The 25,685-nt window shown below is 35.1% G+C and overlaps 2 protein-coding genes across 2 annotated transcripts; both read right to left on the reverse strand.

Moving 5' to 3' along the window:
• Positions 1-5: 5 nt before the first annotated feature.
• LOC129882236 (uncharacterized) lies at positions 6-12,439 on the reverse strand. Its single transcript, XM_055956440.1, has 5 exons — positions 11,766-12,439; positions 10,779-10,836; positions 10,584-10,701; positions 10,366-10,483; positions 6-518 (listed from the first exon to the last, which is right to left on the reverse strand). Exons 1-5 carry the CDS (start codon positions 12,348-12,350, stop codon positions 462-464), a joined length of 936 nt encoding a protein of 311 aa, XP_055812415.1. The 5' UTR covers positions 12,351-12,439; the 3' UTR covers positions 6-461.
• A 1,474-nt stretch (positions 12,440-13,913) lies between these two features.
• On the reverse strand, positions 13,914-17,779 carry LOC129881477 (uncharacterized). Its single transcript, XM_055955672.1, has 7 exons — positions 16,160-17,779; positions 15,942-16,032; positions 15,688-15,845; positions 15,204-15,255; positions 15,033-15,112; positions 14,853-14,946; positions 13,914-14,760 (listed from the first exon to the last, which is right to left on the reverse strand). Exons 1-7 carry the CDS (start codon positions 17,777-17,779, stop codon positions 14,051-14,053), a joined length of 2,805 nt encoding a protein of 934 aa, XP_055811647.1. The 3' UTR covers positions 13,914-14,050.
• Between the last annotated feature and the right edge of the window lie 7,906 nt (positions 17,780-25,685).

Here is a 25,685-nt window from a genome sequence, read left to right on the forward strand (position 1 = left end):
TCGGTGTGTCAGATTTAAAAAACTATTCTACTGCAGTCCCATAGCCCATAAGGACCTTTTTGCCCCATTCTCACATTGCCACTCTAAAGAAACAATGTGACTATTTGGGTCAAAAGGTGAAGAAAATATGGGTCTGATGAAGACAAGCTAACTGTCAATTTATGGTATATAATGCCAAATAAAAATGTCATTTTCATATTATCAAACTTGGAAAAGTATAGCGATAGAATTTGGAAGCTCATGCTGCTGCCTACTAAAGATATTACAAGTGGAAGTACATGGTTGACTTTAGATATTACAAGCACACTGGGAGTGTACTACAGTACATGCGACTTCTTTCTGTACTTGATTCCATGGCTTTTCATATAACTCATACTCAATTTTGGTTATGAATTCTCCTCTTGGTTAATGGAACTGCAAATGACTTAAGTATAGAGTACGTTTCGGAATACTTACTGTATTTACCCGTTAGTACTCTGGCTCACACCAGGCCGATATTCTCCAATTCCAAGCAAGTCCTGTAAAATTTTAAACTAATTGAGTTGCTTAACAAACTAATTTACAATAGTGGAGAATTGATTTTTATTGAACAGCAGAAAGTGAATAGTACAAACATAGATGACTGGCAAGAACAAGAACAAGAACAAGGATAAGGTTAGTATGCCACAGCCCATGCACTTTCAATATGCAAAATGCCTGTATGTTTTGTGGAAAAGAACCACTGATAAAAGACTACCATATTCTTCTTCCTATGGGATTTTCAGAGTCAAACTCATGAATAGATTCTGGGCTTCACAAAATCCCAAAAATTAGCTCATGAGGTGAATTACTCAAGACCTTACAAGCAGATAATGGCTCATTTCCTCCACCAATTTGGGACAAGTAGTAACCCCTTCTTCCAGCATCCTAGGTTGGACATATTGGTGCATGGGCAATATGATAGCAATATTGGTAAAACCAAGAATATGAATGGGTAAGGCTCTTATATCATGTTAAGAGGATGAATCTTGAGCCTAATTCAACCCTAAAAAACTAGTTCAAGAGGTAAAAACAAGGAGACAACAACTCATTTACTACACTAATGTGGGACACAGTAACTTGATATTGGAATAATGCTTGTTCAGATAAAGGTGTTGGAGGAATAATTTTATATTTGTTAGGATGAACTGCAGAGAAAATGAGCCACGGTGGAGATAATCTGACTCTAGAAATAGTGCTAGGATTAGCACATTAAAATTAAGTGACCTAAAGCAATACATATGTTACACCTTGAAAATATCTACGCTAAGATTCGGACCGTTCTTTGTAGGTGTATAGGCTTGAACACGAAGACTTCAAATTGTATATATGAGATATGATCAATTCCTAAGTATTTAAGATGTATTAGATGTGGTTTATGGTTATAAGGGATCTCTAACACCAAGCCAAGTCCAAAGAATTTCTATCGGCTAAGTTTTCCGATGAGTCCATATAAGGGTCAATTTCAAACGACCATAACTTTCAGAATATTAAGGTTTAATGTCCCATGACCTATCAAATTAATGGTCTTTGAATCCTTTTTCCAACGCCACCGAGTTCGCCTCATTTCGAGTTCGGAGTAAAAAGTTATGACCGTTTTACCAAAGTTTATCGCTGTAGTGGGTCTTGGCTCGGCGCGCCAGCAGTGCGCCCAAAACTAGCTGCAGTAGTTTGGGTGATGGCGCAGCGCGCCACTATAGCGCCTGCAGGCCCCTGGACCCGATTTTTCAAATTTTTCTTGAGAAAAGGGCATTCTGGACCTTTCCCATCCATCCTATATCTAAACCACTACATTAGGGATCACCATTTCCGCCCCCATATCAGTTTCCAAGGAGTTTTCTCTCCAAAAACACCCAAGAACGTTGAGAGCAAGAATTGGAGAAGAGAAGGAGGGCTAGAGTTCAAGTTCTTCAAGTAAGGCCATCAAATCCTTGATTTGTTCTTCAAGTCAGGTATGTAAGGCTCCTCATAACATGGATTGAATTCACCCATGTGCCCTACATCTTCTTTGAGTTGAATGTTTATATGAATTGAGTTTTCTTGATAGATTCATGTCCTAATGAGTTTTTACATCTACTAACTTGATTTTGTTATGTTGATGTTGATGAGTTGAGAACTTGATAAATGCTTCATGTCTTCATCCCCGTGAACCTGAGTTGATCCCTATATTACAATATTCTTATACTATGGTTGGGTCTAAGAGTTGATTGGTATGAGTTGTTATACATATTTTTGTTATAAACTTAAATATTTTGATTCTCCTTAATTGTTGATTTGGAGTCTTGACGAGTCATGATTTAGCCCTAAAAGATTGGCTGAATGAATGGAGAAATGATTGGATAGGATTAAACGTTGTCATAAATGCATATCTAAACTACTCTTGAAAAATATGATTGGGATTGATTTGATAGTATGATCGATCGAGAGGTTTGATTGTAATAGGATTGATGAATTGATAAGGGTCCAAATGAGACTTGTCGAAATGACTAGATTGAACTGATTGGATAGAGTTTTATGAGCATTGAGTCTTGGGAGGAGTATCGAGCACCGAATTGGGTAAGAGTAAGTAATAACTCGAATCCAATAACTACGTCGCCAAACGTAGGAGAGGATTGAACCGTTAAAGTCAGATGTTTCCCAAATTACTGTCCTGATATGATAGGACTTGATTGGTTATGGATCCATGATTGTTGATTCGTTCCTACCCTTGCAAGGTATGAACGGACGTGGCAACAACGTCGGTTTGTTGTACTATCACTGGCTCATAAGTGATAGTTGTCGGATAAGAGAAACTCCCTTATAAGTCTTGATAGTACTTTGAGTCGGATCGGAATGGATTGGATTGAGTTGTATATGATTGGTCTTGTCTAAATCATATTCTTATTTAAACTTAGTACATCTTGATTTAGTTGTTACTTCTTCTGAGCTGAGATTCTGAGTTGATTTGATCCTACCCTAATGCATGTTTCATTCTGCCATTTTACATACTCGTACATTCCACGTACTGACGCCATTTGACCCGCATCGTTTCATGATGCAGATACAAGTACTAGAGATCATCAACAGGCGCACCGTTGAGGATCTATTCGCTTCCAGCTAGTTGGTGAGTCCTCCATGTTTCCGGAGGATACCGCAGTTATCTTTTCAGCTTTGAGTTAGTTTTTCTTTATTTGATTTGTGGTAGCCATGAAGCTGTCATTGGCACCTCTTAGATTGTTGATAGAGGCTTCATAGACTAGAGTATGGATGATGTTGATTTGTTTCGTTTTGACTAGTTTCATTCTTATTAGTTGTTGATTGGATATGTGATTGGCCTTTGGCCTTATTTATGAATAGTATTCTTGTGAGTTGAGTCTTCCGCCGATAGAATGTGACTGAATGAAAGTGCGATTGGACCAAGTGGTTAGCTTTAAGGCCAGAAATGATTTTCGAGTGTAGGCCACGTCTAGGGTACCCTCCCAGGACGTGACTTCATAACTGAAGAACAAGAATATATGTACATCCATCTGCATATTTAACAAAAGCAAGAGGAAGATAGGAAAGACAAAAACAGCCGTTAGGCACTGCATATACTGTTGGGTTTAATTGATAGGTTGAATGGAAAATTGAGGGAAAAAGAAGTGGAGAGGAAATGATATGTTCTCTCTTATTTTATTAAATAAGCTTTGGTCCCACATAGGTGGTGGAAATGAAAAGTCTCCTATTTAAAAATAGAAGCACTCCTTCATGTTGCTAAAGGGTCAAGAAGAGGGTCTCCCCTCGCGCCGTCGTCGTCGTCGCTCGCTCGGTTCGACTTCGGCTTCGGCTACGGCTACGGCTTCGGCTTCGGATTTGGATTTGGTCAATTGATTTGATTGATAATCTTTTTGGACCAAAATTTTCTTTAAATTTTTAATTAATTAATATTATTTATTTAATTAATTAATTAAGTGAAAAAAATCCTGACCCGCGACCCGTTTCTTCCCGGATTAATTTAAAATTTCCCTTTGTTTTTTCCAACGGATTTTTGAAAGGTTGCAACCTTGTTCGAAAAGTTGCAAACCTTTTCTCAACAGGCAAATCTTTTCCCAACAGGTGCCTTTTCTTAAAAGGTGTAAACAGTCTATATATATCTGTTAATCCTCTGAACGTTCCATACGAAATTCTGAACATACCATCTTCTTCTTCTTCTTTCTGCACTTCCTAAAATCGTGTGATATACATCCTTCAAGTGGTTCGCAGTCATCAAAGATTTGCAGTACCTCTACTTTGGTGAGTAATCGTTCTATCCTGGGAGGAAAGATTCCAAAAACCTCGGGTACTTTGAGGGGAATAATTTCCTTAAGGACACACTGTGCATTCAGTGGGCTCGATTCTGTTTCTGCATTAATTTTTCAGATTCTGTGTTTTATTACCTTTAGTTGTTGTTACTGGTTTTAATATTTACAATACAGTTTACTAACAATTTTAAGGAAATTATTATTATTATTGTTTTCTAACCAAACTGTATTCTGTCTTTGGAGACTAAAACCTGTGTGGTTTTCTACTCCGTATGAAATAAATATTCTGATTTGAAGAGTATAAAAACTTCATTGGAATATTAAAGTTCATACTTGTACAACGATTTGAAGAGTATAAAAACTTCGTCGTTGTTTTTGTAAAAAGTCTGATATTCTGAAATATTAAGACAGTTCGTCTATTTTGACAGTGAAAAGAAATGACAAGTGATACTGCTACTACTTCTGCGACTGTTGCTGCAACAAGCCGCACTTCTGTGCCACCGGCAGAAAAACCAGGAAAATTTTCTGGAGCCAACTTCAAAGGATGGCAGCAAAGGGTGTTCTTTTGGCTTACCACTCTTGGTATGCAGAAGTTCACTAACGAAGATCCTCCTGTGCCCGCTGCTGATATGCCGGCCAATGAAAAATTTATGATTACTAAGGCATGGACACAGACAGATTTTCTATGCAAGGGCTACATCCTAAGTGCTTTGGATGATGATTTGTACAATGTCTATAGTGCTGTGAAAACTTCTAAAGAATTATGGGATGCACTTGAGAAGAAGTACAAGACTGAAGACGCATGCTTGAAAAAATTTATGGTTGCTAAGTTCCTAGACTATAAAATGATAGATAGCAGAACTGTTGGAACCCAAGTTCAAGAACTACAACTTATTTTTCATGACCTTATTGCTGAAGGTATGGTAGTTAATGAAGCATTTCAAGTGGCTGCGATGATAGAAAAATTGCCTCCTTCGTGGAGAGATTTCAAAAATTATCTAAAGCACAAGCGTAAGGAAATGAAGTTGGAAGATCTTGTAATTCGTCTCAAGATTGAGGAAGATAACAAAACAGCAGAAAAGAAGTTGCGTGGAAATTCAACAATTATGGGAGCGAACATCGTTGAAGATGCTACTCCAAAGAATAAGAAAAGGAAGCAACCTTTTGGAAAGAATCAGGAGCAGAACAAGAAAAAGTTCAAGGGCAATTGTTATAATTGTGGGAAAGTTGGACACAAAGCTCCAGATTGTCGTCTTCCGAAAAAGGATAAGAGAAAGGGACAAGCCAATATGGTGGAAAATAAAGAAGGTATTGATGATCTGTGTGCAATGCTATCAGAATGCAACCTAGTAGGTAATCCCAAAGAATGGTGGCTTGATTCGGGAGCTACTTCGCATGTGTGTGCAGTCCGAGAAGCCTTCTCTACTTATTCCCCTGCAGCACCTGATGCGACGATCTATATGGGAAATTCTGCAACTGCAAAGATTGAAGGATATGGGAGAGTATTTCTGAAAATGACATCCGGCAAGGTGGTGACGCTGAACAAAGTGTATCATGTTCCAGAAATGCGAAAGAATTTGGTGTCTGCCGGCCTTCTTATCAAGAATGGATTCAAGTGTGTTCTAGTTTCAGACAAAGTAGTTGTCAGTAAGAATGAAATGTATCTAGGAAAAGGCTACCTCACTGAGGGTCTTTTCAAACTAAATGTAATGGTTGTTGATGATAATAAAGTTCAAGCTTCTTCTTACTTACTTGAGTCAAATAATTTATGGCATTCACGTTTAGGACATGTCAATCATAAAACCTTGCGAAAACTGATTAATTTAAATATATTGCCTAACTTTGATTGCAATAAATCAAAATGTCAAGTATGTGTTGAATCTAAGTATGCTAAGCATCCTTATAAATCTATTGAAAGGAATTCTAGTCCCTTAGAATTGATTCACACAGACATTTGTGATATGAAGTCTACACCAACTCGTGGTGGAAAGAAGTATTTTATAACTTTTATTGACGATTGCACTCGATATTGTTATGTATATTTGCTTAATAGTAAGGATGAAGCAATTGATGCATTTAAGCAATACAAGAACGAAGTAGAAAATCAATTGAATAAAAAAATAAAAATGATTAGAAGTGATAGGGGTGGAGAATACGAATCTCTTTTTGAAAAGATATGTTTAGAATATGGAATTATTCATCAAACTACTGCCCCCTACACACCTCAATCAAATGGAGCTGCGGAAAGGAAAAACCGAACATTAAAAGAAATGATGAATGCTTTATTAATAAGTTCCGGTTTACCGCAGAACTTGTGGGGGGAAGCTATCCTTACAGCTAATCGAATACTCAGCAGAGTACCCCACAGCAAAACACAAACTATTCCATATGAACTATGGAAAGGAAGAAAACCCAACTTGAAATATTTCAAAGTGTGGGGGTGTTTAGCAAAGGTCCAAGTTCCTTTGCCCAAAAGGGTAAAAATTGGAGCAAAGACCGTGGATTGTGTTTTTATTGGCTATGCTACAAACAGCAAAGCTTGTTGATTTTTGGTTCACAGATCGGACAATCCTGAAATTAATGTTAATACGGTAATTGAATCAGATAATGCTGAATTTTTTGAAAATATTTATCCGTATAAAACTAAAAGTGAATCCTCAAGTGAAAGATCTAAACGACCAAGAGAAGTTCAAGAGGAAAGTAAACCAATCGAAGAGGATCCAAGGCGTAGCAAACGTCAAAAGATATCTACTTCCTTTGGACCAGATTTTGTGACATTCTTGCTTGAAAATGAGCCTCAAACATTTAAAGCTGCAATGTCTTCTTCTGATTCAGCATTTTGGAAAGAGGCAATCAATAGTGAGATTCAATCAATTTTGAATAACCATACATGGGAATTGGTTGATCTTCCTCCTGGAAATAAACCTTTAGGATCAAAATTGATATTTAAAAGGAAAATGAAAGCTGATGGCACTATTGATAAATATAAGGCAAGACCTGTGGTCAAAGGTTATAGACAAAAAGAAGGTCTTGATTACTTTGACACATACTCGTCGGTAACAAGACTAATATCTATTCGGGTGTTAGTGGCACTTGCAGCTGTATATGGTCTTGAAATTCATCAAATGAATGTTAAGACGGCTTTCTTAAATGGAGAATTGGAGGAAGAAATTTATATGGAACAACCTGAGGGTTTCGTAGTTCCAGGTAAAGAAAGGAAAGTGTGCAAACTTGTTAAGTCACTTTATGGACTTAAACAAGCACCTAAACAATGGCATGCAAAATTTGACCAAACAATGTTGGCAAATGAATTTAAGATTAATGAGTGTGACGAATGTGTTTACATTAAAAATACTCCAAATCATGAAGTCATTGTTTGTTTATATGTTGATGACATGTTGATAATGAGTAAAGACATTGCCAATGTAAATGCTACGAAGCGTATGCTTGCTAGCAAATTTGACATGAAAGACTTAGGGGTTGCTGACTTAATCTTAGGAATTAGGATCCATAAAACTCCACAAGGTCTAGCATTATCACAGTCACATTATATTGAAAATATACTTGATAAGTTTAAATATTTAAATTTCAATGTTGCAAAAACTCCAATTGATGTAAGTTTTGCACTTCAAAAGAATGAAGGTAAAAGTGACTCACAATTGGACTATGCACGAGTTTTGGGAAGTTTGATGTATATTATGAATTGTACACGACCAGATATAGCATGTGCTATTAGCAAGTTGAGTCGATTCACGAATAATCCTAATCAAACTCATTGGATGGCAATGAAACGAGTCCTGGGGTATTTGAAACACACCCAAAACTATGCTTTGCATTATAATAAATATCCCGCAGTAATTGAGGGATATAGTGATGCAAACTGGATCACCGGATCATCTGAAGTTAAATCCACAAGTGGATATGTTTTCACCGTTGGTGGAGGAGCAGTGTCTTGGAAATCATCAAAACAGACATGCATCGCCCGATCTACAATGGAGTCTGAATTTATAGCTTTAGACAATGCTGGTGAAGAAGCTAAATGGCTTCGAATTTTTTTGGAAGATATTCCATTTTGGCCCAAACCTTTGGCACCCATATGTATACATTGTGATAGCCAAGCGGCAATAGGAAGGGCAGGAAATGTTATGTATAATGGAAAATCGCGTCACATTCGACGGCGACACAATACTGTTAGACAACTACTCTCTAGTGGTGTTATCACTATTGACTATGTAAAGTCAAGAGATAATATATCGGATCCACTAACAAAAGGCTTATCTAGAGAGGCTGTTGAAAGATCATCGAGGGGAATGTGGTTAAGGCCTAGGACAAGTCAACATGGCGGTAACTCTACCTAGTAGACTGGAGATCCCAAGAACTAGGTTCAAAGAGATCAAACAAAGTTATGATTGACGGTTCAACATTGTCAAATAACTCAACCCATTCTCGTGATGATGACAATGTTCAGAAACAAAGGATAAAACCTTAAGGCTTTTTAATGAGTTAATAAAGCTTTAAAGGTTTTTTAATGATTATCTAAATCTGACGGAAAATGACTAGATAGTGTGTCTATAGGACTACACGTTTAGAAATCACCTATGTGAATGTGAAGTATAAGCCGCTTCAAGGGGAATGACAGTAAAGGCCCATTCTCTATGCATTCACGAAACCAGGCGGTGTTCATGGCTGAAACGAACACAACCGTGAGAACCATAGATGGTTGATGATTGATTGTGTGACTTATGTTGTCTAGTTATACAACAAAGTTCGACGGTTCAAAGATATCGCATCTACCGATTGATCGAGTATATCCTATATAAGTTGACTATGGAAAGTTCAAAGGGAAACCTATTTATCCAGATGCAATTAATCTTCGCTTGTATATCACACACTTATCCGTGCATTCCTTTATCCTGTAGACATTCCCCATTCATGTGGGGGATTGTTGGGTTTAATTGATAGGTTGAATGGGAAATTGAGGGAAAAAGAAGTGGAGAGGAAATGATATGTTCTCTCTTATTTTATTAAATAAGCTTTGGTCCCACATAGGTGGTGGAAATGAAAAGTCTCCTATTTAAAAATAGAAGCACTCCTTCATGTTGCTAAAGGGTCAAGAAGAGGGTCTCCCCTCGCGCCGTCGTCGTCGTCGCTCGCTCGGTTCGACTTCGGCTTCGGCTACGGCTTCGGCTTCGGCTTCGGATTTGGATTTGAATTTGGATTTGGATTTGGTCAATTGATATGATTGATTGATAATCTTTTTGGACCAAATTTTCTTTAAATTTTTAATTAATTAATATTATTTATTTAATTAATTAATTAAGTGAAAAAAATCCTGACCCGCGACCCGTTTCTTCCCGGATTAATTTAAAATTTCCCTCTGTTTTTTCCAACGGATTTTTGAAAGGTTGCAACCTTGTCCGAAAAGTTGCAAACCTTTTCTCAACAGGCAAATCTTTTCCCAACAGGTGCCTTTTCTTAAAAGGTGTAAACAGTCTATATATATCTGTTAATCCTCTGAACGTTCCTGGTTCGCAGTCATCAAAGATTTGCAGTACCTCTACTTTGGTGAGTAATCGTTCTATCCTGGGAGGAAAGATTCCAAAAACCTCGGGTACTTTGAGGGGAATAATTTCCTTAAGGACACACTGTGCATTCAGTGGGCTCGATTCTGTTTCTGCATTAATTTTTCAGATTCTGTGTTTTATTACCTTTAGTTGTTGTTACTGGTTTTAATATTTACAATACAGTTTACTAACATATACAAGTACCACTATGACAATATTATGCCTTCATAGCATCATGAGGGCCCAAAAATTTAAGTAAACCTCAAAGCAGTTTAATTACTCTAGCTGATCTATGCACCTTATATGGAAGAAACAACACACCCTACTCACAAAGAACAATGTTCCACATAAAAAAGTGCAAGCTACATTTGCAGGCAATTGACAACAATAAAGCTTAAAATCATCAAAGAAATTGTTCCACCAACAAAATAAACAATGAGCAAGAGTGAGAACGAATAAATTGAATTAAACGATGAAAAGTAACTCATCTTTTACAGGGTTCCTATGGAAGGAAATCTATGTACCTGGCATGCTTTATTTTTGGCTCTGGTTTCTGCTGTGCTGGGAATGTCATGATTTGGTTTTAGAAACTTCTTCTCCCGCCGCTCACATGATCCCCATCCATCTGAGAACCTACCACCCCTACGAATGAATCAAAGAAAGGGAAAGATGGAACAAGATGAAAAAATCTAGCATAGCAACACATTTGAATATCAATAGTTGGTGAACCAAAAGAACATACTGCATGTGCGCCCGAACTATAAATTCAGCACGCAGGACATTACGGTTCTCATCAAACTCAATGGTCTTGTCTTTAATTTCATATGATAGATTGAAGTAAAAAGATATCTTCCTCCAACCTGCACAAAAAATAGATTTCGCTCATGCAGTTTAACAGAGAGTAGAAGAAACCAATGACGCAAGTCTAATAACAAACCAGTTTTTTTGATGAAGGGATGTCCAGAAATCATAGTGTAGTCACTTTTCTCCAGAATCTGTGAAATGTTTACTGCTTAAGCCCTGATGAAATCACATTCATGTATACAAAAAAATATTCATGACGAAACAACAGCTGTAATTGCTGATTATAAACATTAACAAAAACTGACTGGCAGTGTAGTTCTATTTATCATGAAGGGGACTTGTAACAAGTTAAAGGTGCAGACATTGCTGAATTTTGAGAGATAGTCAAGTTTTGGGTAGAGATTTAAAACTTTTTGCACGATGATTTTCTGATTCAATTTAAGGATAAAATTCTGATTCCTCATCAATTCCTGGTAATTATCCATAGTTTCTCTTGATTCATCTTTCCTTCAATTACTACCAAGTATCAAATTCGTTTAAGAGGCTGAAGTACTTCCATTACCATTTTTAAAAAATTGACACCACAAGACTAGAAGAGAAGATAGATACATTTTCTGATGGCAAACAAAGCGTAATGTTCAACGAGGAAATTGGACAAGTCTGTTACCAAGAAAGCACTAATGGGAAAATGGGAATGAAACCTTATAAATCTACGAATAGCATACATCTTACTAGCGTCCTAAATGCAAAATAGATGAAGACGAGAGTCACAAACAATAGGACACATGCACTTAGAGAGCTTTCTCTTCAAGTGCATTAAAGTAGCTCAATCAGTAGAAAGTAAAGCTACAACTGACAACTACATTGAGAAAGAGGCTATTGTGCACTGCCAATTTTTACATGTGAATCAATAAATTGTGCTCGCATAACAACAGGTAACATACCAAATTCATATTAAATTTCAGATCGAAGAGCATCATTTATCATGCCAAAACACTCTAGCTGTGCAGCTCTTAAGCAATTTGGATACACTTATATCTAAACAATTAGCTGAACTATTGATAAACGTACTATCTAATGCTTGAAGTTACATGAATTAGAACAAATATGATCAATTTACCGCCATCGCTGCATTTTGATACTCCTTGAACAGAGAAACGGATGGAAATGGACCAGCCAAGCTATGCCTAATGACACCATCTCTATCCTCACACTGTCCATGACTCATCGTAGTCATGGCCGAACAATCCGAACCAACTGGACTGTTATACCTGTGCTCATACTCCATCACCGGAGCCGGAGACCTCCTCATCACCGGAGAAGAATAATTCATCACAGCTGGAGCGCGCTGCACGTGCTTAACTACCGCCATCGGATTCAAATTCGGATTCGGACTCGTCTCGCTGAGCTCCGAAACGCAGTTATTATTTGACCTGGAGATTTTCTGCGGCCGGTGATTTAGTACCTCTCCGTTATGGTGATGATTGTGGAAGTTTCTGGCGGTTTTGAGGAGCTTAGGTTGTGGAGAAGGATTTGAGCTTGGATAAGGCCTAATTGGAGAGTGATTGTAAGGTTGAGGTTTACTGTACTTGGAGACAGTGGTGGTGGAGGAAGAGGCGGCAGCGGCGGCGGAATCAATCACAGCCCATAATGCGGCGTCGTCTAGGTCCTTATCGTCGATTGCGTAATTGATCGGAGAATCCATATTTCTTTTTCAGAGTTGTAAAACCTTCTCCAGAAGTTTCTGCTGAACTTTCCGGATTGGTAAATGTGAGCGGAAGAACCTTACCGCCTTGTGCTAGAATTCAAATTTTAAATATGTTATACGACATCGTAACAAAGTTTGCGTGTTTACCCCAAATTAATGAGACTTATCACTAAGTAACTTTTTCTTAGCGCTGCGCTGTAGTCCCTATCTCAACAAGGGTTGGTGTGACAGACTTCCCACTTGTTTGCCGATTGATCGTTTGGTGTAAAGTATAACATCAAATAGTTTTGGAATTAAATTATAATGCCACTTAATTTGTCATTTGAATGGTAAGTCCGGAATACCTTATCCCGGAATTAATAATTAATACTGGATATGTTCTCCCTCTTCTTGGGTAGTATAGTAATACTGAGATAACTTATCTCGAAATAAAGTAGGTAAATGACAAAAATATCCCTTTAAACCCTTCTTATACATCACTTTTCGCATTCATAAAGAGTATTTTTGTAAACAAATAATTTATTCTTAAAATTTATATAATGCATATTATTTTGAATGCAACAAACCAAACACTCAATAAGAAATAATCTCATCTCAACTTATCACGCCATAACTAATCCCATCATAACTTGTATTCAAACCAAACGACCCCTAAGTGCTTTAATAACCAATAAGGGTTGTGGTGGAGTGGTAAATACCCCTTCATACTTAACCAAGAAGTCTCAGATTCGAGTCTCCTTAGGTACGGAGTCGCCTTTGTTAGGGAGCGCTTTACCCCCAATGTTGGACTTTCCGAGATACCGGGTGGGTAACCAAAAAAAAGTGCTTTAATAAATAATTATTTTCAAACACAACTTCAAATTCCAAAAATCACAACTTCAGAGACTCAAATTTTCAAGTTTCAACTTCAAAATTTATGGCCGAACAGGTATAGTCTCGGATTACAAATACATACTTAATTATTCTCCATTTTTGTCTTTCTTTATTAAACTCCTCACTTTATTTTCGCTTTGACCATTGCGCTTAATGCCCCAACGGACCTTAAAGCTTGTTTGTGCTTTCTTTTCCTTTTATGACACTTCATTGCTTCAGTTATCACTGAACATCTCTAGTTATCATTGTTTTAGGTAATGGTCATTCTTTTTGGCTAATAAAAAGGTTAACAGTCATCATCTTTCCAAGTAAAATTTAAACTAGAGTGAGGAATTATCGATGCTCATAGCTAAAAAAAGCTTTTCTGCAATCTTTCAACACTTTATTACCATGGATATCATGAGGCCATTGTCTTCTATTTTAGGAAGGCCATTGTCCTCGGAGCAACGGTAAAGTTGATTGATATCTTTTCTAAAAGTAACTGTGCCAATGAAATTTCTCATCTATTCGAGATTTGTAATTGTTAAGTACTAACCAGTGAGACACTTGCTAAATAAACAAAGCTTTTGCACAATGCTAATTAAAATGCTCAATTTGTTGGAACATTGAACACTATGATCTCTACTTGGTCTTTTCTAATGTAAATGGTACTAAAAAGAAAAAAAAGTTACCTGTTTCTGCATTTACTTATCAACAGTGGGAAGCCGATGGCTTCTGCCTTGTTCAGTGTAACTTGAGCTCGATTAAGTCTTAAACAACTAAGTATTATAGAAAAATGTGAAGCCCAAGAACAGAATAATATCGTTTTGTTTCCTAACAACAATTTATGTTAGGTCTCTAAAGAGATTCGTCTGACGTCCAGCTTTCAGTGGTAGCCCAAAATTTTGATAGATTCTGATTTCACCTCCCAAACTAGCTGTCACAATTACCATTCCCCATGCTGTTGCTTGGATAACATTGCTTCCGTGGTTATTACTACCATCCTGAGACCAAGAGGAGGACCAAGAGTGTGATCGGGAGCTGGTGGATGCAGATATAGAAGGTGAATCACCAAATCTATTTGATGAAGAACCTGATGTAAATGATTCTCTAGGACCATTACCAGAATCTGTCCGGGAGAGTTGAGCTAATTCTTCCTCTTCCTGACTACCTGGGACTCTCTCCAATGCATTACTTTTGTTAGGTAGAGGTGGTGTATGCCTTTTACTATTTGCCACATCCGAGTTTTCTTTTGTAGGAGAACCAACAGTGGGATATTGGGGTGGGAGGAAACGTTTCGAATGCCTTTTTGAATGCATCTCTACAAGTGGTGGCTCATTCTTTACACTACCTGGCCACGGCATGGCAACTGAAACATCTTTACAGTGAAAGCGCTCGTGAGCTTGAACTGAGGTTGAAGTTCTAACTTTTCCCCTGGGGCTCTTAGGTTCTTCTCTCTTCCATATGTAGACATGAGAGTCTTCACTTGCACTTATGACATACTTTCCGTCTGAACTAAATGAAGCTGCAATTTGGCTGCTTGTATTTCGGAAACCTGATGCTACCACAAAAATGGAACATGTGGTTTAGAGAACACATGTATGATGTTGTTTTGAACTCTCCAAAAGAGTATAATAGAGAAAATACCTCTAAACTTATAGATCATATCTGATCCGTCAAAAATTCTGATACGAGAATCAGCTGAAGTTATAAGCACTTCTGATGGATTCCATGGGGCAAACTGGAAATAAATGTGTTCAGCTTTCAATAGATCTTGAAGAAAAGAAAACCGTCCATAGAAACAGTAGATCTAGAAGAGGGAAATACCTGTAAACCAGTGACCTTCTTGAGTTGAGAATTCTTCTTAGGTTGAATTTCAATATTGTCTTTTTGTTCCAGTTTGCAGTCTGAATAATAATAAACACATTGAAAATCAGTTACTGATTTCCTTGGTAATAATCAATATAACAAAAAAAAGGTATTTGATGCATTACATACCAGAGGTAGTGTACATACGACAACTTCCTTTATGTGAGCCTATTAAAGCACCCTTCAAGAACGGAAAAAAACAAAGAATTCATTGATACTGTCAACATTGTAAAAATACTCAAGATCATAATTTGTTGCTCTTGTTTCCTTTTTCCCTTACTTGAAACATAGTGTGTGTATAGGACGACCTTACTTGAACAGGATCTATTCTACAGGCTCGTACCACTGTATCCTTGAATTCTAAGGAGTTGGAAAATTTCCGGTGGAAATACACTGGGTATGTTGTTGTTGTTGTGTATAGCAGGGAGGGTATCTGGATACAGCTGCTAGCTGATTTGGCTTGAAAATGTTCTTTAATGACACAATTACTCAACATGGAGGAACATGCAATAGCAGGAGTTCATGTAAAATTAGAGTATTATGGTGCGTGCTTGGAGTAGGCTTTAGTCTAGTCAATGTTCCAATATAATACAAGTAATATAGACATATCTACCTGGCCATCAGGGGTGAAGCAAGTAGCAGTGACCATTTCATGAAGATCAGTCCAATCTACAACTCTCCGTTCAGGTATATTCCAAATCCGAACCTTTGCATCCAGAGAACCACTGATGAAGTAGTCATCATCCATTGGATTGATCTGTATGCAAGTTACTGCCAGACCATAAGCTCATCAGATGCAAATAACACGAAGGAATCATCATCTTAAGTCTATATAGACTAGCTATAAATGAAATTTTGGCATCTCACCATAGTCATTGTGCGCGAACATTTTTAAACAAGTCTGAGTTTCAACATCCCATAGCCTGACAGTCTTGTCTATCGACGATGAAAGAAGTAGCTGCATCCAAGTTTCACATTGCATGTTATGTATGTTTAAAACATGATAGTAGATATTATTTGCTTTTTTTGCAGTAAACAACGCGAATTTGTGCTAGTTAACTGAAATGAAAGTGGAGGAAACTAACCTGAGATCTTGACCAAGACAAGTCCAAGACATCATCTTGATGACCTTTAAGAGTGCATATTGGTTTCTCTGAAAGAGCAAAAACAGTTTCTGGTACATTGACATACTCCGGAACTGAGTTTCCCTTTTTCTTATGGGAGACCTTCCCCTTCTTCCTTCTTTCTGATGTAATATGTGCAGTCTCCGGAAGTGGAGGCCGGTCTGAATTGGACCTGGCGATTATATGAACAGGGGAGGCGTTGAGAGAGCCAGCCGTTGGATGAATAGGTAAGGCACTCGCAACACCTGACATTGTACCACCAACGGAGTTTAGATCATTCATAACTTCACATTCTTGCACTTCCCATATATGAATCATTGTATCTTCTCCTGCTGTTGCTAGATAATGTGCATCCGAGCTGAATCTTATCGTCCATATTGAACCCTCGTGAGCATGGATTTCTTGGCTTAAGTGTAAAGCTGTGAATTCTTTGCAGGACTTCCCATGCTGACGGACTTTACTCCATTTGGAGGAATTCTTATTCGGTTTCTGCTGTTCCTCAGGTACAGGCTGCTCGCGTTCTTTATCAATAATTTTTCCACTCATACTATGTGCTACTCCTTTTATGTTCTTCAAAAGAGCAACTCCCCTTCTCTTGCTATTTCTGAAACTCTTACTAAGATATGAATTCGTGTTTAGCTTCCTCTCATCGTCATGATTTCTTGATCCATTTACTCGTCTCATCAGTTCCTTGACAACAGGAGAATATCCCACATATTTTTCAAATTCATCCATAGTAAGTTGCTTCCCTGTCTGAATATCACTTAGCTTATTCCACATTCCTTGTTCATTAGACTCTTTGACGATGAATTCCTTTCCAGTGTCCAAATTCTTTATCAAGAAAAATGAAGCAAATCCCACATCAGGACTCCCATTCGACAATGTGGATGACAACATATCACTCCCATTTATGTTTTTTTTGGGTGACATTCGAACAGAACCTGCTAATTGGCATGTTCCTATACTCGGTGCTAAAACACCCGAAAATGTCCTGGTGAGACGTTGTTTAGAAATGTCACCAATTAACTCTTTTTTCCTTTTCTTTGTATTTACAGAAAAGGATTGTATATCTCCATCTGATCTCGACCTGACCAACTTAATTGGTTGTATAGATAAAGACTGTCGTTGTTGATTTAATACTTTTGCACGTGAAGAATCAGTCGTCTTAGGTGGTTTGGTGTCCTTGATTTTCTCGACTTTTCTTGAAATGGCTCGTACAATCTTGGCACTTTTCAGCTTGAGGAGGTCTTTATTACTTGACAATCCCATCCCTTGCAAGAGACGTTTACGACGTTCCTTGATATCCCCTGGTTCAGCCATCCACACACCATAATCCGCACTGCTAAAGGAATCAGAAATTGTTTCAATTTCAATTCCTTGGAATTTCTTGATGGAGGCTGAGGAAAGGGTCGAGACAAAAGAGAGACGACTGTCATCGTATTCATCATCATCGTCTGATCCCGATGATCCTAAGTCAAGGGAAATGGCTGTGGAAAGACGATCACGGGACTCAAAGAAATTGTCATCATCATCATCTTCTCCGAGACCATCCCAGTTCATCGTTAACGTTCTCCGATCCATCGTAGCACATTGAAAATAATCAATGAAATATCATCAACATGATCAAAGAAACTTGTGTTTTTGTGTTGTTGTTTATTCTCTAAGGGGGAATGACAGAGGAAAGAGAGAAAAACAGAGAAGTGGAAAAGAGAAAAATAAGGTAAGAGAGACTCTTGTGAAGAGGGAAAATAAAACGGTTAATGAAATGTCAATTTCCATAACAATTACATCATCCGTTTCAATTTGTTTGTCGTTAGTTTAATTTTTTTTACATAAATCCCAAAGTGATTCTTTTCAATTATACTTTATCCCTACTCTTTTAAAAATTATCTGAAATCCCTTTTTTGTTCACTTCCGGATACATTACATACGTCCTGATACATCACGTAAAGTGATGCATCCGACTGATACATCGCATAAAGTGATGTATCCGGTGTCCTGAAATGATGTATTTGACCGATACATAGCGTAAAGTGATGTATCCGACGTCTTGATACATCACGTAAATGATGTATCTGATCGATACATCGCATAAAGTGATGTATCTGACGTCCTGATACATCACATAAAGTAATGTATCCGACCAATATATCGCGTGCAGTGATAGAGAATTTTAGAGAATATGATAAAATAAGTTGTATATTTAGGTAATTTTTCCTTTAAAAAAAACTTTCTTTTTTGTATAACTATTTAATTATAATTCTCCACCTGACATGTTTAAGAGTATAAGATTAAAGAACATTTAAGGATCGTTTGGTAGCTGATTTAGAGGTGAGTTATCTAGGTGAAAATCCTGTTGAATAAGTAATACCATGTTTGATAGTTGATTAGGAAGTAAATTATTCATGCATAAAATTAATACGGTATTTCATTTGCAATTTAGAAATTTGCATAACTAATACATGTATAGATTATGAGGGCTATATATAATTTTATACATGATAAAAGGTGAAATAACTAATATCTGCATAACTAATTTCTTACATTTATAAATATTTACATAATTCTAACTAGCTATCAAACATCTCTTTAATTTTTTTAATTTAAGATCATAAAATTTAAAATTATTTTTAAATTTTTTTTATATCAAATTAAAATTCAGATAAATAAATTAAAACATAGGATTACATCTCCTCACGTTGGCATTTAGGTTCTCATGTCTTTGCATTTGTTGATTTTTTGGGTTTAAATTTCTGACATTCTTTTTATTCCAACCCAATCATATACCATTTATTATTTTATTATATGATGTGCCTAGGATATGGGGAATTGGAAGGATCGTGCATTAAAAAAGTTTTTTTTTTGTTTAAAAAAAGAAAGAAGAAGATGTTGGTAGTGATGTAGGCAATAATTGTATTATTAGCTTAATATAGCTGTCCAAGTGTTGATGCCATAATTTGTACCACGAAGTTTTAACAATTTTTTTTTTAATAAATAAATTAATGGAAAAGTCTACAAATGACAAAAGAATTATTTGCATGTATTATAAAAGTTTGTGATTATAACTAAACTATGTGGCGATTTTTCGTTCAAATATTCTTACATAGAATCAGCTTATTAATACCATATTTGATTTGATTTGATTTTAATAAAAAATAAAATTCCAATCAAATTGCCCAACTTTATGTACAATATATGTAATATTAATTAACTTTTGTGAGAAAAAAAGTTAAATACTTTGTATATTTTTTATCAAAATTATATTTATCCTTAATATGTAGTGAACTTTACACGTTCACTCATTTACTTAATCAAAATTTGTAGATTTTAAGACATTTCTTCATAAATCAAAAAAAAAGTTATAACCACCATTAGGTGACTGATTATAAGTTGAAAAAAGATTAAAAATTCTTTTGTAATTGTAGGGGGAGGGGATGAAAGAGAAAATTCAAATTTCTTAAAAATCGAAAATTGAATTAACAACAACATACTCCATATAATTCATACTAGTGAAGCTAAAAGACGATATTATATACGCAAACCTTATCCCTATAAGGTAGAAATTTAAGATCAAATCAAATCAAATTAATAAATTTAGGGGCCGTTTGGTTACTGTATAAGGGCAAAGTTAATACATGAATAACTTAGTTATTCATGTATTAATTTTATACCATGTTTGGTTTTCATGCTTTAAATTTATACAATGTTTGGTTGGTATGTTTCCAAATGTTGTATAAAAGTTATTCTTGTATTGATTTCATACAGTGTTTGGTTGTATTTTTGTAATTTTACATAACTAATATTCACATAACTTATAATAAAATCTATGTATAATTTTATTTGGGGTAGAATGTGGAATAAGTTATGAGGGTATTAGTTATACATAGATTAAAATAGTAAATTATACATTTACCCCTATCAATTTACTTTTAAATCTTTCAACTCAATATTTTAATAGTGAAAAATCATTTACCAAGACCTTCAAAATAGATATAAGCTTACTGATATCATTGAAGATGCATAAATCATATTAGCAAAGATTAGGAAGATGAAACACCATTTTTGATCTCCACAGAGATCTAGAAATTATTATTGCCAGTCAATTGGGTTTTCCATTATAAAATAACTACGAAACAATAGCTAAAGTCCTACCCGCAATGGCTATTGTTTCAAGTTTTGTCGCTGGCAACGTAAAAGAAGACCCATTGGAGTACGGGCAACACCAACTATGCAAATATTTGTTCACATTAAAGCACAAATAATGGCAAATAATAAAGAAGTAAAGATACATATGGAGTTGTATTATGTAAAGTTGTAGACAATGATTTCCTCTAAAAAATAAAAAACTTTCATTTCAATTTATTTATTTGATTTTAACTAAGTACATAGTTTAAAAAATAAAAAAAAGACTTTAAATTTAAATTCGAACAGAATTAGGATTATGGGACAATTTGCTCCTTTAATTTTTAGGGAAACTGAATTCGAACATAATTAGGATTACCTCTTTAAGCTTTATAAATATTTCGTCGTTAGAAGTTACTTCTGCATTCTAATATGTGAGTAATATTGATTTTTTGAACGATCCATATAATCGATACATGTACTTTTGTCAACTTATTATTTTCCTTTAATGTTTTGATTATTCCAGATTTATTTATTCTTTATCGTATCATATTGTAAAGAAGGGTTTTTCAATATTCTAAACAACATATTGGATATATTTTTATTTTTATTTAAAAAAAGGAAATATTGGATATATCTTTTGATGTTTTATAATTATGAACATTGTTTCTGACATAATTAATACATTCCAAAATCACAGTTACTCAAATATTTTTCCGCTTGGCCATGAGCCTCCTTAGTATTTTTTTTATTTACTCAACTGATTCAAAGATAAACATAGGTGTAAACATGTGATAATAAAACGAAGAGCGCTTTGCGTATAAGTGTAAGCACATGTCATGTGACAAAGTTACGTTATTTCTAAATATAAAAATGCAGGTGTTATTTTTTTCTTTACAAATTAATACTAATAAGAAAAATATCACGTAACATGAAATTAAAAAAAAAGATTATACATTTTCTAATACAACACCGTCAACAACTCAACGTAATTTTATCAGCCTAATATGGTTTCTTGATTAATGTCGACAAAGAATTTATTAGGGGTGTTAAATGAGTGGGTTGAACTGAAATTGGAGAGATTAAAATGGGTTGAACTATTGGGTCACGACCCATCCAAATTTACTTTGGGCTAAAATAAAATAAAAATCAAGTTGTGTTATGACTCGCTCAATTTGACCTGCTTAATCTCAAGAATATTAATTTCAACTTAAGAAAATAAAAAATAAGTTCTTGATTTTAAAGAGGAAAGCCACCAAACATTAATTATACCAACCAGAAAAACATATATTTAAGTTTAGTCACTCAACATGTATTCAATAAAAAAATACATTTTAATTTCTTTCAGTTATTTTAGTCCCAGAAAAGAAAAATTTTAATTTACAAATGGAAAGAATGAATAGATAAATCCTAGAAAATATAAAATAGATAGTAATTCATACATTCATTATGGTAATATATAATGCACCAATATAAATAAAGAGTTCCAAAAACGGGTTGAGCTTAGAGATTAAACTGAGCTCAGTTGAAGATTCTTTTAAAATGGATTATAAGAGATTGAATGGATTGAGATTGACGCACTTTTAAATTATCTTAAGACCACACCAAAAAATGATAAATGGAGTGAGCGAGTCACTTGTATTTGAGCTCATTTTGAGAGCCCTAGAATATACTCATATGAACAATCAACGGAGCTGGGGGGTTGTCCCCACTAGTTTGCGAAAGCCATGGGAGACTTGCTCCATAGAACCCCCCCAAAGACTTTCGTCCCCAATATTCTCTATGGCAAAGGCGCTCAAGTGCACTTAAAGTCTTATTGCCTATATCTATTATCTTAAGACGAGGTCACCACCCTGCCTGCTTCGATAAAGACATTCAGATATGAAAAAGATAAAAGAAAGACGTGTTAAGCTTGGATTTTCTCAGTCTACTCGCACACGACCATCTTGTTTTCGATGCCACCGTAATGATCGATCTTGCTACCGAGGTTGGTGGATGAGTCAATCCAGAATAAGGGGAAATCTGCTATTTCTATCTATTGATGAGACAACTATCTATTCTTGATCCATTAGAAAGAAATCGAGGAGCTATTATAGCTATAATATATAGAGGCATATCACCATGTAAATTATAGTTGTAATAGCTCGAACCCATTGATTGTTTAAACGAGTATATTGTTTGTCGACAATAAGATGTCCACAAATTTAACATTGTCCACTGTTTTAGGGAATCTAACAAGCCAACTAATGCTTTAGCCTCGCCAAGTCACATAATTGAGGAAATCAAGGTCTTCACCCTCTTCTCTAGTCTTCCTAGCAACATTCGAGGGTTAGTTAATATGAACAAATGGTGTCTCCTTGCCTTTAGACAGAAAAAAATCATACCATCTCATATTGTCTATGATCCCCCATGAGTTGAGTACATTTTCCCCTTTTGATAGTATCTAGAGCTCTAGTCTCTACTCAGTAAATATGTACAAATTTTGGGATGCCAAACTCAAAATTGTAACTTTTTGCACATCAAAGATCAAAGAAGACTTCGTTTGAAAAAAATAAAAATAAATAAGATGCTGTGCAGATTAATGAATAATGCAAGTTTGCAAGGGTATTTATTAAGTGGTTTTCACAATCTTTGAATGGAGTTCCTAATCTCAACTAACCCTAATTCACTCATGTCATATTCAAAATTAAAATTAAACTAATTTAATTTATTAATTTGATTGTTATTGATTTTGATCCGATTTGATTATTAATTATATAAAAAATAAAATTAAAAAGTAATGCGAAGGAATAGAAAAACAAATTAATTAACAAACAGACATCTGTCAACATCATCCACCATAATGTACTTTTTTTCTTTTTAGTTGAATTTTCACTGACAGTAGAGAAAATGAAATCAAAATCCGAAAGAGCCATCAAATAGATCATGCCCCCAAATTGATTCCATTAACCCCCAGCACCACCCTAGATTATAAATAAATTTTGAATGAAACATATATAATATATTCAATATATATATATATATATATATATATATATATATATATATATATATATATATATATATATTATAAAAACTATGTATATAATTTGTAATTCGTCGGTTGGTTCGGTTCGATTATTTCTTCGATTTTTTAAACAAAAATCAAAATCAAATTAAATTTATTGGTTTTTAAAAATGTAAAAAGAAAAACTAAAATAAAATCAATTTATTTAATTGATGTAGTTCGATTTTTGATTTAGATTAATTTTTTGATTTGGATCAATTTTTTTACAAATTAGAACACCCCTAATCAAAATCAAATCGTGAACATCTGTAACGACCCATTAGGTCATTTCGACAACTAGAACTTTTTATTTAATAAAAGACTTATTCCATAAAATTTTAATGGGTACTTTTGACTAATTGACAACTATGGTTATTTAATTGAGGAGTAACTTTAGATATTTAATTGGTGGGCTAAATTTATAATTTATTTAATATCCTATACAACTTATCTCATAGTATTAAAATAAGCTTAGGGTATTTATCACTTTCAATATCTAAGAATTTTAAAAGAAAAAGAAAAGGATTTGGACGGAACTTGGGCAACGAACAAAGAGGAACGAAGTCCTTCAGGTAACTGCTGAATTTTTTTTGTTGGCTCTGCATATTCGTTACTAGGTTAGGTTGTATATATATTAGTAATCATTGTATAATTATTAATGGTATAGGTTGGATGATTTTAAAAATTAGAATTGGTTCCTACCAACGTGGTCATATAGTTGATAGGGTAAGTTGTTATATGTAGTGGCTAATTAGAAAAATGATTGGGTCAATGATTTGAAAAATTAGTGGTGATGTGATCATTGCATAATGATTATATATTATGACTTGGGTTACCAGTTGTTCTCACCTGCACATTAGTTTCAGTTAGTTTTGTTTTAATTCATTCTTATAATTATCACATTATAATTCAAGTTTTGATATATTGAGCTAATTAATTAAATATTAGGTGTATTGTATTATATGAATACCATCAAATTTATGATATTGGAGGAATTGAGGCTTAATCCTAAGCTTGAGATGTAAGAATTTGATTATAGATTTGAATGAGTTATTGAGTCTAGGCTAGATATTACTACAAACTCGTGTACTTATGAAAATTATATATTTGATAGATTGAAAACGTTCTGAGGCATCGAAGAAAGGAAAATCACTGGTGAATTAACTTGCTTGACTTTGGTTCTTCGGTTGAGGTAGGTTATAGTTTATTCTATATCATAGATAGACTCTTAATAACGATTGATAATTATTGAGTAATGTGTGAAGTTTACTATGCATTTGATTGTTGTGGTTTGAATGGTTGATATGTTGTTGTGATTGGTCTGAAATTCCAAAACTGTGAAATCCATAATCTTAAACTTGTCCTATGAAAGGTGATGCCTTGAATAAAGAAAGCTTGATGAAATATTGTTAATGAAGCGAAATATGATAATAAAGAATGATAAATTAATTATATTTGGATCGGGTGTCATGTTCTGGCACGATATATTTAGATCGAGTGTCACGTTTTGACACGATATTATTGGATCGGGTGTCACATTCCGGCATGATAATATTAAAGGAAAACAACTTAAAATGATTTAATATTACCTAATCTCCAATAACTCATTTTCCAAAAGAGAGTGATGTGGAAGCCTGAGTCCTCATGTGTGATCTTGATATTGTTGACTGGTTATGTTATTGTTCATTGTGTTGTCACTTGATCTTGATCTTGTTGGTTGTCACCTGTTAAGTGCTATGGTTGATTTCCCGCTATTACTTTACGCATATTGATTTCTATTTTGAGTCGGCCAATGATACTTACTCAGTATATGTTGTTCTGTACTGACCCCTATTTGTATTTTTCTTTGTTTTATTTTGTGGAGTGTAGCTAGTGTTCCATCGACTTTGAATCGACCTCAGATCTAGCAGTTTCCAGCATATCAGCTTCCAGGGTGAGCTATTCATTCTAGCTCGTATTGGATTCTCTCTGGTATGACATGATGTCCTTAGTTTTCAGACACATTATGTTATTTATTTATTTTGATGTTTGATATTTTCAGTCTTAGTATTTTAGAACTAGATGTCCTTGAAGTGATGACTTTCACGTTTTGGGAAAACGTATGTAATAGACCCCAGTGGTTTGTTGTTTCTTACTTCCGTAAGTTGGGCTTTCGCATTATTATCGTATTTCATAAGTTGAACAAGTAATATAAGTTGGGTTTGTATCGTTGATTCTCCAACCTAAAAGATTAAGCGTGTGTGCCACTCATGACCCATTTTGAATCGTGACGACATCCTTATATATATCACCTGAACAACTCTTTCTAGTCTCTACGTT

Source organism: Solanum dulcamara, chromosome 3 (genome assembly GCF_947179165.1).
Source record: "Solanum dulcamara chromosome 3, daSolDulc1.2, whole genome shotgun sequence".
NCBI lineage: Eukaryota > Viridiplantae > Streptophyta > Magnoliopsida > Solanales > Solanaceae > Solanum > Solanum dulcamara.